At 41.4% G+C, this 12,893-nt stretch overlaps 2 protein-coding genes across 4 annotated transcripts in view; both read right to left on the reverse strand.

Annotated features, from left to right (window-relative positions):
• LOC308462714 (normal mucosa of esophagus-specific gene 1 protein-like) lies at positions 1–12,812 on the reverse strand. 3 transcript variants are annotated; one of them, XM_080980608.1, is made up of 5 exons: positions 12,676–12,812; positions 2,756–2,820; positions 1,392–1,477; positions 1,119–1,179; positions 1–208 (listed from the first exon to the last, which is right to left on the reverse strand). In XM_080980608.1, the coding sequence occupies exons 2-5, from the start codon at positions 2,798–2,800 to the stop codon at positions 137–139; spliced, it is 264 nt and encodes an 87-aa protein (XP_080836734.1). In that variant the 5' UTR covers positions 2,801–2,820; positions 12,676–12,812; the 3' UTR covers positions 1–136. The 3 variants fall into 3 exon arrangements, with proteins under 3 accessions (XP_080836734.1, XP_080836732.1, XP_080836733.1); XM_080980606.1 differs by lacking the exon at positions 12,676–12,812 and adding an exon at positions 5,342–5,495; XM_080980607.1 differs by lacking the exon at positions 12,676–12,812 and adding an exon at positions 4,917–5,281.
• The window catches only part of AFG2B (AFG2 AAA ATPase homolog B), a 19,876-nt gene continuing 15,269 nt past the window's right edge, over positions 8,287–12,893 (reverse strand). The window contains exons 8-9 of the mRNA XM_080980356.1: positions 11,856–11,981; positions 8,287–9,561 (exon numbers count right to left, since the gene is read on the reverse strand). Coding sequence (XP_080836482.1) covers positions 9,415–9,561; positions 11,856–11,981 — 273 coding nt within the window. The 3' untranslated portion in view covers positions 8,287–9,414. The remainder of the gene's footprint in view (positions 9,562–11,855; positions 11,982–12,893) is intronic.

The following is a 12,893-nucleotide window of genomic DNA, read 5'->3' on the forward strand; positions in this document are numbered from 1 at the left end:
TTTAAACTGAAACTCCAAGTTTATTGAAAATGCAAATTACAGTATTATTTCAGAGAAAAATAAGCCGACTCTTTTTAAAGTTCACAAATGGATAGAATATAGCTCACTGAACTCCATGCTTCAAAGCAATGACATCTCATCCCTTTGCTATTTTTCTTACTTTCTCCAGCTCTTCGATGGGCTTCCATTGCTGGTTTATAGTTATATGCTACCAGGCATTTCAAGACAAAGAGACGAAAGAGCAACATGTTAAAAAATGCAAACACTAACCCAATTATCTAGTAGCAATTTCCCCCCAAATATTGGGTAATTTGTACATTCATGATTTTCATTACACAAGAAGCTATATATGGAGTGAGCCATTGCTCTTCATACTGTATTGTTGGTTGAGCAATTTAGGAATTTTGTAATGTATAGTTCATTTAAAAATAATAATAAAGAAATTTGGCTTTTAATACAGTACATTTTTCCTGTTTGCATTTTACCTTCTTATTAAGTCACTTAGAGACGCTTATATACCATATTTTTCGCTCTATAAGATGCACCGGACCATAAGACGCACCTAGTTCTTGGAGGAGGAAACAAGAAAAAAAATATTCTGAATCCCAGAAGCCAGAACAGCAAGAGGGATCGCTGTGCAGCGAAGCAGTGATCCCTCTTGCTGTTCTGGCTTCTGGGATAGCTGCGCAGCCTGTATTCGCTCCATAAGACGCACACACACTGCCCCTTACTTTTTAGGAGGGAAAAAGTGAGTCTTATAGAGCAAAAAATATGGTATATATAAAATGACCAACAAATGCAGTAATTAAAACATTATAAACTAGATCTTTACTACGTAAACCATTCAAATAATATTGGCCTTGAGATAGCCAAAGTCAAGCCCTTCTTCACTTTATCACACGAAAACCATCCTTCATCAAGAGCGATCACACTGCAGTTTACAAACATTAAAGGTGGCATTGTGTCCAAATCTCTGTATTTAGCAAAAGTTCACCACTTGTATAACCACTCTATTAACACATCAGCCTATATGAAAAATCGCTAATATTTCTGAATGAAAACCCACAATATACTTAGGAACTATAACCATTCATTTCTTGGTCAAGCATTTTCATTACCTTCTGGGGCTTGGTAAAATCCACATCTTGCCATGGTTCTTGGTTGCCAGACTTATTAAAACTAAAAATGAAATGTACTGATGATCAGATATGGTGAAATGACTTCTTGTATTTAACTGTATTATTACAGGGGCCCCACCCCCTTTAATCACTTTTACAAAACTGGTCCTTATAGCCCAGTTTAAAATACATCTACTTGGAAATAAGCTCCCAACCCCACATTAAAAAAATCCTGTGGCTGATTTAAGATGAAAGAAGGGCTGTGTTGCTTACACTACATCAGGTTTTCTCAGAGAGTGCCAGCTGGAATAGATTGCGAAGCATCCAGCAGATCCCACGAATCCAATCAGAGGAATCAGCTGGAAGAGAGAAGGAAGACAGGGATTTCTCTTAGCAACATCGAGGTGATGTATGGGTCTTACTTAAATTAAGCGCCATCCCTCCTCTAAAGAGGGATGCGGGTGGCGCTGTGGGTTAAACCACAGAGCCTGGGACTTGCCGATCAGAAGATTGGCGGTTCGAATCCCCGCAACGGGGTGAGCTCCCGTTGCTCGGTCCCTGCTCCTGCCAACCTAGCAGTTTGAAAGAACACCAAAGTGCAAGTAGATAAATAGGTACCACTCTGGTGGGAAGGTAAACGGCATTTCTGTGCGCTGCTCTGGTTCGCCAGAAGCGGCTCAGTCATGCTGGCCACATGACCCGGAAGCTGTACACCAGCTCCCTTGGCCAATCAAGCGAGATGAGCGCCGCAACCCCAGAGTTGGACACGACTGGACCTAATGGTCAGGGGTCCCTTTACCTTTTACTTCCTCTAAAGACGAGTTTGAAAGGATGACAAGTGAGGAGGAGATGACTCTCAGAAAATCTCTCTCCCCAGTGCTTGCATTCTCCTTGCTTGGCTCAATGAAGAACCTTATACAGTGGTACCTTGGTTCTCAAACTTAATCCGTTCTGGAAGTCTGTTCCAAAACCAAAGTGTTCCAAAACCAAGGCGCGCTTTCCCATAGAAAGTAATGCAAAATGGGTTAATCCAGCCCAGACTTTTAAAAACAACCCCTAAAACAGCAATTTAACATGAATTTTACTATGTAATGAGACCATTGATCCATAAAATGAAAGCAATAATCAATGTACTGTACTATAAAATAAATAAGACAGTATTGTAGATGATAAAAAATAAAATTATCATTTTTTCTTACCTGCACTGATGATAGTCATTCTTTGGATGGGGGGCTTTTATCCATTTCCACAGTCACACAAAAATCAATTAATCAATCAATCAATCAATAGCTGAACTGGGTTCCACACAGTCACAAAAACAAATGAACCAAAAAAGCCTCAAAAACACAAAATAAATAGCAAAAACAAAAGCGCCAAACTTAATCCGTTCTGAAAGTCTGTTAGAAAACCAAGGCGCAGCTTCTGAATGGTGCAGGCGCCCCAGAAAAAATAGCTGACAGCTGGATCTGACATTCGGCTTCTGAAAAACGTTTGCAAGCTGGAACACTTACTTTTGGGTTTTTGTCGTTTGGGAACCAAGGTGCATATATATGCATATATGCTTATATGCAGAGGAACGGATGATAACCCAGACTCCATCCATCTGGTGTCAGTCCTGCATCTGCTCTAAAACTTACCTCCTTCTTCTTCATCAGCAGCTCGAAGAATCCCATATTCGCCATGGTAACAAGCAGGGGCAGACCTGGGGGAAAAACCAAATTCCAGAGATACCTTCAGTAAGCATCCTTGGGTACCACCCCGGGAAGAGGTATGCACTGCTTGACACTCCAGCTTTTTTATATACACTTCTCCGTCCCAGGATTTAATAAGTCAGTTCTAGTGCTTCCCCCACAAGGACAAACTGGCTGTTTGGATCTGCTCCGAAATTCAGCAGGAGGCAGTTTCCCCTTTATATAGCCTGCTAAGCGATGACAAACCTAGACAGCATCTTAAAAAGCAGAGACATCACCTTGCCGACAAAGGTCCATATAGTTAAAGCTATGGTTTTCCCAGTAGTGATGTATGGAAGTGGGAGCTGGACCATAAAGAAGGCTGATCACTGAAGAATTGATGCTTTTGAATTATGGTGCTGGAGGAGACTCTTGAGAGTCCCATGGACTGAAAGAAAATCAAACCTCTCCATTCTTAAGGAAATCAGCCCGGAGTGCTCACTGGAAGGATAGATCGTGAAGCTGAGGCTCCAATACTTTGGCCACCTCATGAGAAGAGAAGACTCCCTGGAAAAGACCCTGATGTTGGGAAAGATGGAGGGCACAAGGAGAAGGGGACGACAGAGGACGAGATGGTTGGATAGTGTTCTCGAAGCTACCAGCATGAGTTTGACCAAACTGCGGGAGGCAGTGGAAGACAGGAGTGCCTGGTGCGCTCTGGTCCAGGGGGTCACGAAGAGTCGGACACGACTAAACGACTAAACAACAACAACAACACCAACACCTGACAGCTGGGTGTGTCCCAAGTCACATAGCCTGGAGGAGACACACAGTAGAAAAGGGGTAGGCAACCTAAGGTTCAGGGGCTGGATGCGGCCCAAATCACCTTCTCAATCCGGCCCCGGACGGTCTGGGAATCAGTGTGTTTTTACATGAGTAGAATGTGTGCTTTTATTTAAAATGCATCTCTGGGTTATTTGTGGAGCATAGGAATTCGTGCATTTTTATTTTTTTTCAAAATATAGTGGGGCCCACCACATAGTCTGACGGACAGTGGACTGGCCCACAGCTAAAAAACATTGCTGACCCCTGCAGTAGAGGAACTGCACCCTGAACCTGCCAATAAATATATTTATACTCCTAACCTGCCAATATATATATATATTTATACCCCACCCATCTGACTGGGTTGCCCCCAGCCACTCTGGGCGGCTTCCAACATATATAAAAACATAATAAAACATCAAACATTAAAAATCTTCCCTATACAGTTTCCCTGTATAGTTCCTTATCTCCTTGGCTCAGGGGTCACATAACTGCATACCCCCCAACATCTCTCCAGTGAAAATAAGGACGTCCTAAGGAAAAACGGGACATTTGGGGATCAAATCAGCAACCGACATGGCTTCTGTAAATCCGGGACTGTCCTTGGAAAATAGGGACACTTGGAGGGTCTGGACGGGCCCGGATCCAGTAGCCTCTTCTTATGTCCAAAACAATATCAGGCCTTCTCTGCAGCGGCTCCCCGTCTGTCGAATGCTCTCCCCAGGGCAGTTCACCTGACACTTTCATTATACACCTTTTCATTTTTATTTTATATATTGCAGTTTTTACGTTGATCTTTTCTGTGAACCGTCCTGAGCCCTCTGGGTATAGGGCGATATATTATTAATAATAATAATAATAATAATAATAATAATAATAATAATATCATCGTGGTCTAAAATCCTCCCTTCACACAACGAAGGAGAGGCAAATACAAACCCTTAAATCTCAACAACACCCCCCCAAATATATATATATATATATACATACATACACAGAGAGAGAGATGAAAAGGTTTGCAGAAAAGGCTGCTTTTGGAAGGGGAATGTAGGACAATGAGTAACCCCCCCTTTCTTCAACAAAGGTTTCTTGGCATAAAAACAGACCTCCCCCCCCCCAAGATATGGGAGGGCAGAGCAACTACACAGCCAGACCCCCAACCTAGTGCCATCCCAGCGACACCAGTAATTCCCAACCTTTTTTTAGGCCGTGCCCCACCTAAGCATCTCTAAAATCCTGAAGCCTCGCCCCCCCCCGCCATGACATCTAATTCTTATTATTCAAAAAGCGAACTCCTATTCACCTGGAGGAAGCCTAAAAGGCCCTTCACTTGGTCTAACTCATTCTCGAATTGCCCCTCTTAAAAATCAAATTGCCCCCCAGTGGTGGGGCGTGAGCCCCACGTTGGGAACCCCGGCGCTAGGCCAAAGCAGCCTGGAAATAACCGACACACGGCGTCTCTTTGCTTCTTCAGCTCCACTTGGATTATGGCACGCCAGGCTTTTGAACCCGGCTGCGTGGCGGGCCATTGAATAGGACTAGGCCAGGATCCCCTAAACACACGGCTGTTGTTGGCGCTTAACAGATGCCCCCTCTGGCCATGTTTTATTCCTGTCTCCATCCTCCCATTTTGCAGCCGCCGTCCACTCTCTGTGCCCCCAGCGGACTAGGCCTGCCAGGCTCAATTTCACGCTCAATTCCGCCCCCCGTTCTCTTCACTTCTCTCACCGGAACCGGTGGTTTATTTCTAAGACCCTTGACAGCTAGGAGTGGCGGAAAGCGATGGAGTGGAATGGTCCGTCTCTCTCTTTTCCGCCTGCAATGCAAAGAGCAATACACCAAGGTGGGCAAGGCTGCTTGTCCTATTGTGATGTTGCATGCGAGAATTGCAGAGGCAGCATTCCATAGGCTGAAAGGAAACCAACCCGTTGCTGCAGGGGGAGGATAATATTTTAAGGGATGGGGGCTGCAGAGCCTGGGATGCCCGTTTTCCAGTGGCTTTGAAAAGAGGAAGATCAAAGTGTTCTGGGGCTTAATTTACGAGGAGTTGAAAAAAATGTTTGGAATAACATTTTTAAAAAGACCAGAGGCATTTCTGTTAAGCATTGTTGGCAGGGACATCCCGAAGGCCTTTAGGGAGGTATTCTTATTTGCAACGGCCGCAGCTCGGACTTTGGTGGCAAAGGGGTGGAAGGAACAAGAAGCCCCAACAATGACGGACTGGCATTACAAACTACAAGAATTTGCTGAAATGGCGCAGCTAACAAATACCCTGAGAGGCAAATCAAAACAAAAATTTATGGAAAAGTGGGATATAAAACATATGTTCAAAAATACAGTAAAGGTTCGCTATCAGTGCTAGCGTTTGATTGATGTTGGAGTGAGACTGAGTTGAGAAATAATACTAAGAGCACATATTGATATAGGAATGTATTAGATACTATGTTAAGAAAAATACAATAATAAGAGTACATTCATTTGTAAAAAAGGAATATACAACGGGAAAGACAGGAAGTCTAGTGTGTTGGTATGTATATGATTGGGGGGTTTTTTTTTTTTTGTTTTTTCTCTTTGTTCTTTCTTTTTGTTTCATTTTCTTTCTAGGTATATAAAATTTGTATATAATTTTTGTATACATGTTGGAAATTATATTATAGTAAGTCCTGTAATGTAATATGACAACGTTTACCGATGTAATATAAGAATGTTAACAAATAAATAAAATGCAAATTCAAAAAAAAAAGAAAGGAGAAAAAGAAAAAGCATGATTTTTTTCTAATTTTATCATCATCATCATCATCATCGTTCCACTTCCCATCCAAAAGCAATTTACAGTATAATAAAAACATTAATAATAATAACAATAACAATAAACTTTTAATTGTATCCCGCCCTCCCCGGCCGAAACCACGCTCAGGGCGGCTAACATCAAATATATAACACTGGTATAAAATCAAACAAGAATCAAATTACCTCCTAAAAACAAGTCAGGATCAAATTAAAATGTGAGCAGTTTTATATACAAATCAGTTACACATACAAAAACATTTTGGCATATATCAGTACACGATTTACATCTGTATATAAACATATACTTGCACTACTTCCCCCCCACCGTAAAAAAATAAGAGAGTTTTAAACAGCAGCAGACCATACATAAAACTAATTGTGGCCTCCCTGTGGAATGCCCTCCCATCAGGTGTCAAGGAAATAAAAAACTATCTGACTTTTAGAGGACATCTGAAGACAGCCCTGTTTAGGGAAGTTTTTAATGTTTGATCACATTATTATTATTATTATTATTATTACTATTATTATTATTACCCTGTTGAGAGCCGCCCAGAGTGGCTGAGGAAACCCAGGCAGAGGGGTGGGGTATAAATAATAAATTGTTGTTGCTAATAAATTGTTGTTGTCGCTATTATTATTATTATTATTATTATTATTCAAATGCAATACAGATGCCAGCTGAGAAGAATATATTTGTTTATATAGGTTTGTCTTTAGTGGGCACAGAAAATACAAGAGAGAATGTGCTTGTCTGATATGTAATGGAAGGGAGTTCCACAGGGTATGTACCACCACAATAAAGTCCCAGTTCTGACCTCACTCAGGATCCTTAGCTGCAGGATGCAGTAATCAGTTGGGTACACAGTAAGCCAATCCTTCGGGTATTCTCGTCCCCAGCAGTATAGGGCTTTGTATCCCAGCACCAGCGCTTTGCAATTCACTTTGGTCTTGGTAAAAGTCCATACACACAATGCACCAATCTTAATACTGTAACCCAAAATTTGTACCATTATGTACTTTTTATTCCCAACCTGCAAATATCTGTTAGTGATAATAAAATAAGTAATAATAATTTTATTATTTATACACCACCCATCTGGTTGGGTGAGCGGCTTACAGCATATATAAAAAATTGTAAAACATCGGACATTAAAAATTTCCCGATACATACCTAATGAAACCAAACCCCAAACCTCCCTTTCCAGCAAAAGGAATTATAATTATTGTTTCCTTTGTTCAAGATAAATGGAGTAAATGAAGAACGCCCCCAGAAATCCACCCCAAACTGATAAAGTCCTATTTCTCCTATGTGCTAAGTGCACCTTATAATATACCGGTACTGAACTCCTCTACACAAAACTCCAGTATAATCTTATAGATCTTCAACAGTTATCAGAGACAAGGGGAAATTATGTCAGGTTAATTCTTGGTTGTTTTTTCAAAGTTTTATTTATACTTTTCAAATTTATACATTTCATTAATTTTACAATCATTTTAACATTTCCAAGTTTGACTTCCTTCCTTTCTGCAGTTTCTTAAATTTATTTTTTTAGTATCTTCTGCATCTCCAAATTAATTTAATTTGCTCATTTAATTATCTAATTTAAATGTAAACTGCAGGTTATTAAAATAATCCTGCCAATGTTTATCTGTTTGCAATTTATTTGTAAATATTCAATAAACCATTTCCATTCTTTTATAAAAAGTTTGTTCTCTTGATTTCTTATTCTTCCAGTGAGTTTTGCCATTTCTGCATATTCCGTAAGTTTCGTATCCATTCTTCCTTTGCTGGGACAGGCTAATTAATGGTTTAAGATAGGGGACCGTATCAGAGTGGCAAAGCCAATACGCAATGAAAGAATGAAAAAAGGAAATATCCACACTTCATTACAAAACTGAATACCTTTATTGAATATTACGATACAAATCAGCTATATTAAGTTATAAAAACACATTTTACCTTATTATGAGATGATTAAATTATTTATGTAAAAAAAGAGCAGAAATGTGACTGTAATTGACTCTTGGAAGAATTTTTCATTTTATAAATATGAAGAATTTAACAGCACTGTGGTAAATATTCCAGAGCAGTTTGACAGCACTTCAAATTCTGGGCACCACTCAGCGTTAAGTCACTCAGTGTTAAGCCAAGCTCCATGGCTACAGTCTTTATTGGACCTGGAAAAGCTGATCGAATATATGGTAGGCACATAAAAAAAACACAATCTTGGGACCACTCTGAAAATATACTCACAGCATTTTCTTTATATGCACAAGAGGAAACTGGTCCCGCCAGTTTGCTCAGCTGCTGTCCATAATGTCACCAAGAAACCTCTCCCCACAGAATAGGATCTAATTTTTTTTTAAAATTCAGTTTCACAATTAAGATTATGACTTGTATGTAAATGTTAAGTAAATAGCATTCCCTGAATGAATCCTTGGACTTTCCTCCATGGGTTCCATTATTAATCTGTTTTGCCCTGCATCTCATATTATCCTCCATTTTTCCTTAAAATCCTCATTATACCCTTTGTTGTTGTTGTTTAGTCGTTTAGTCATGTCCGACTCTTCGTGAGACTCTTCATTATACACTAGTTCTTACTAAATCACAAGTGTTTTTCCAATCCGGCCAAGGTTTTTAATTATTTGCAGGGTTCTCCTAAGTAGCTTATAAATTTCCCCCACTCTGTATTAAAGCTTTTGTCTTCTTGGTTTCTAATTCTCCCGGTCATTTTCGCCATTTCGGCATAGTCCATCATCTTTATCAGCCAATCTTCTCTGGTAGGGACTTCTATCCATAGGATCTAAATTTCACTGTAATCCCAAGAGAAACCTCTGTGATGTATATGAGCTGCCTTGAAAAAGTTTGAAGAGGCGATGGAGAAATTTACACTCTAAATAAATGAATAAACAACCATATCCCCTCTGTTCTCTTTACAGATGTGTTGAATTCATCGCCAAGAGTTGTTGCCTATGTCAATGTGGATAATAAGCCCCTGTTTTCTCAAGAATCATTCTCGATTTCTAAACATTTTTTCATAAAATTCCAGCTCTTCGTTGGTTAGTGACGGTTTGACGATCTCCAAGGATTTTTCAAAATGTTTCTGCTTCACAGGTGTTGCTTCAACTTTGTTCTCTTGCAATGCCAATAAAGCAGCCTAAGGGGTAGGGGAGGAGAAACCGACACGAATGAAGCTTAGTTAATGAACACGACTAAGTAAGGGCCAATCATTTCCATACGCCGACTCTGAGTATAAAACTTAACTGACTACCATCCATTATTTCTACTCCAGGTGTGGGATACCTCCAGCTCATGGACCTACTTAGGGTTTCAATTTAACCCCACGAGGCTATTTTCCCCAAACCAGACCTACCACCCATCTGCTCTGCTCTGATGCCATGTGTGAAATCAGACGTGGGAGAGACAAACCTGCGGTTGCTAATAATAATAATAATAATTTATTTATACCCCTGCCACTCTGGGAGGCTCCCAACAGAATATAAAAAACACAATAAAACCATCAAACATTAAAAACTTCCCTAAACAGGGCTGCCTTCAGATGTATCTAAAAGTCAGATAGTTGTTTATTTCCTTGACATCTGATGGGAGGGCGTTCCACAGTAATACATCAAACATTAAAAGCTTCCCTAAACAGGGCTGCCTTCAGATGTCTTCTAAACGTTTGATAGTTATTTTTCTCTTTGACATCTGGTGGGAGGGCATTCCACAGGGTGGGCGCCACTACCGAGAAGGCCCTCTGCCTGGTTCCCTGCAACCTCACTTCTCACAGTGAGAAACCGCCAGAAGGCCCTCGGAGCTGGACCTCAGCGTCCGGGCTGAATGATGGGGGTGGAGACGCTCCTTCAGTTATACTGGGCCGAGGCTGTTTAGGGCTTTAAAGGTCAGCACCAACACTTTTAATTGTGCTCGGAAACGTACTGGGTGCCAATGTAGGTCTTTCAGGTGTTATAAGGTCCCGGCGGCTGCTCCCAGTCACCAGTCTAGCTGCTGCATTCTGGATTAGTTGTAGTTTCCTGGTCACCTTCAAAGGTAGCTGCACGTAGAGCGCATTGCAGTAGTCTAAGCAGGAGATAACTAGAGCATGCACCACTCTGGCAAGACAGTCTGCGGGCAGGTAGGGTCTCAGCCTGCATACCAGATGGAGCTGGTAGACAGCTGCCCTGGACACAGAATTGACCTGTGCCTCCATGGACAGCTGTGAGTCCAAAATGACTCCCAGGCTGCGCACCTGGTCCTTCAGGGGCACAGTTACCGCAGCTCATGGACCTACTTAGGGTTTCAATTTGGCCCATGAGGCTGTTTTCCCCAAACCACACCCACCTGCCCTGCACCTGATGCCATGGGTGAAATCAGACATGGGAGAGACAGGCCTACCGTTGCCAATGCACAATTGGTAGCCTTAAAATGTGCTTCTGAATGTGCATTGGCAAAGGAGTCTTTCCTTCCCTGCGGATCAGCGGAGTGGCGGTCACAGCAAGCCTGCTGGGATCAGGCAGGATACTGAGTTCACAGGGAACTCAGTAGTGCAGATGACCTCTGTCCAAAGCAGGACATGGAGAAGTCCAGAAGGTTTGAAATTACTGCCTATCAGCCGATAGGTGATGACTCCAAGCCTGCTGGATTGGCAGTGTGACCTATTTGCCTGAGGGAATATCCCTCCGGTTAGGTGGTAACTCCAGGCCTTGCTTGACTTTATTTTTTGCCATGCCGTGAAGGGAAAATTGGTCGCCTGATGTCAGTAAGATAGGTGGCAAAGTGGGGAATCCATTTATCCACTCCTGACCTATGTAATCTTACCACCAGGGGCTGTAACGACCATTGACAGGATCCTGTAAAATCTTCTTAGATTAGGAATGGAACACTAGCACGATCTGGGAGCCATTTCAATATACATTGCCAGTGTATGTCCTCATGGAAAGCAGTGACCCTCATGCTATTCACAATGCCATGAAATGCCAAAACTGCCCAACCTCCACAAGTTTGTTGTGAGAATAAAGTGTGCGTTGGGGAAGGAGACCCGTGAGGTACACTGAAATTCTTGGTGGAAGAACACAATCAAAATGTAGACAAGTCCAACACAATGGGTCTACTCCAAATACAATCCAGTGGGATCTCACTACTATATCTGCCTCTTTTGAGTTTGCTGACATACTGTATTCTTAATTTGTACCAGATACTAAATTAAATTAAGAAGCTATTTGCATTTCCCAGTTGAGATCTTCAAAGGCAAAAACAATCAAATAGCATGTAATTATTTGCAGTGCTAGATTTTGTCTCTTCCTTACAAACACAAACTTCACTTCAAGTTGAGATATTACTTCTCTCTCAAGCTTACGTGAAGCCTTTCCCCCTTAATTAGCAAAAATTAGAACATTTCAGAAAACTCTCCCAAGACTAATTAGGACTAATTAGGAAAATTAAAAGCCTTACCTCCTTGCAAAGGTTTTCAAGGTCAGCTCCAGAGAACAGATTAGCACGAGCTGCTATATCCTCTAGAGAAACATCAGGATCAACCGGAATTTTTTCAGTGCAGATTTTCAAAATAGAAAACTTTCCCTAATGTGAAACAGAAAAGAAAGGGTCAGAGTTACATATTTGTAAGAAAGAAGGCAGACAGTTGGGGAGGCTAGCTGAGAGCAGAATGATGTTTTCCTTAATGGATCACTACACATCAGATTTCAGGAACGGCATAAAATAAATACACCCTTCCAAAGCTGATAAAACTATTTGCCCATTTTAGACAGCTTCCCAAATTCCTTTATAATGGCACACTGCTGGGCAAAAAGAGCAATGGCAAACAAACTACCTATAAGGGACATTTATTCTCTGTTATTGATCTTTTCACCATGAAACCTCTGAAAAGTTTCTAAGGAATCCCAGACCTCCCTGGAACACAGTTTGAAAGCCAGTGTTCTGCAGCATTAAAGTACAAGTCCACAGTCTACTCTGAAATAGGTTTAACACATGTGTTCTTTTAAAAAAAGAACAATTATGATATACACTGTTGAGTTCAGACATGGCACCGAACCATGGACTGGCATTATATCTAAACCTAGGTCAACTTACAAACTATGGTTTGCAAAGGGCTGTCAAACTGGGAACTCACAGCTACTATTTTATTATTTATTTCACAAAATTTATGCACCACTTAATTGTGTGTTTGTTGTTTTTGTTTTACAAAGTAGCATGCTAACTGCAGTCTGCTTTTGTGTGTCACAAAAGGCAGATGCATCCTTAAAGGTAAAGGTACCCCTGCCCGTACGGGCCAGTCGTGTCCGACTCTAGGGTTGCGTGCTCATCTCGCTCTAGAGGCCGTGAGCCGGCGCCGTCCGAAGACACTTCCGGGTCACATGGCCAGCGTGACGAAGCTGCAGCTGGCGAGCCAGCACCAGCGCAGCACACGGAAACGCCGTTTACCTTCCCGCTAGTAAGCGGTCCCTATTTATCTACTTGCACTTAAGGGTGCTT

Source organism: Podarcis pityusensis (assembly GCF_964106645.2).
Source record: "Podarcis pityusensis genome assembly, chromosome: 14".
In the NCBI taxonomy this organism is placed as follows: domain Eukaryota; kingdom Metazoa; phylum Chordata; class Lepidosauria; order Squamata; family Lacertidae; genus Podarcis; species Podarcis pityusensis.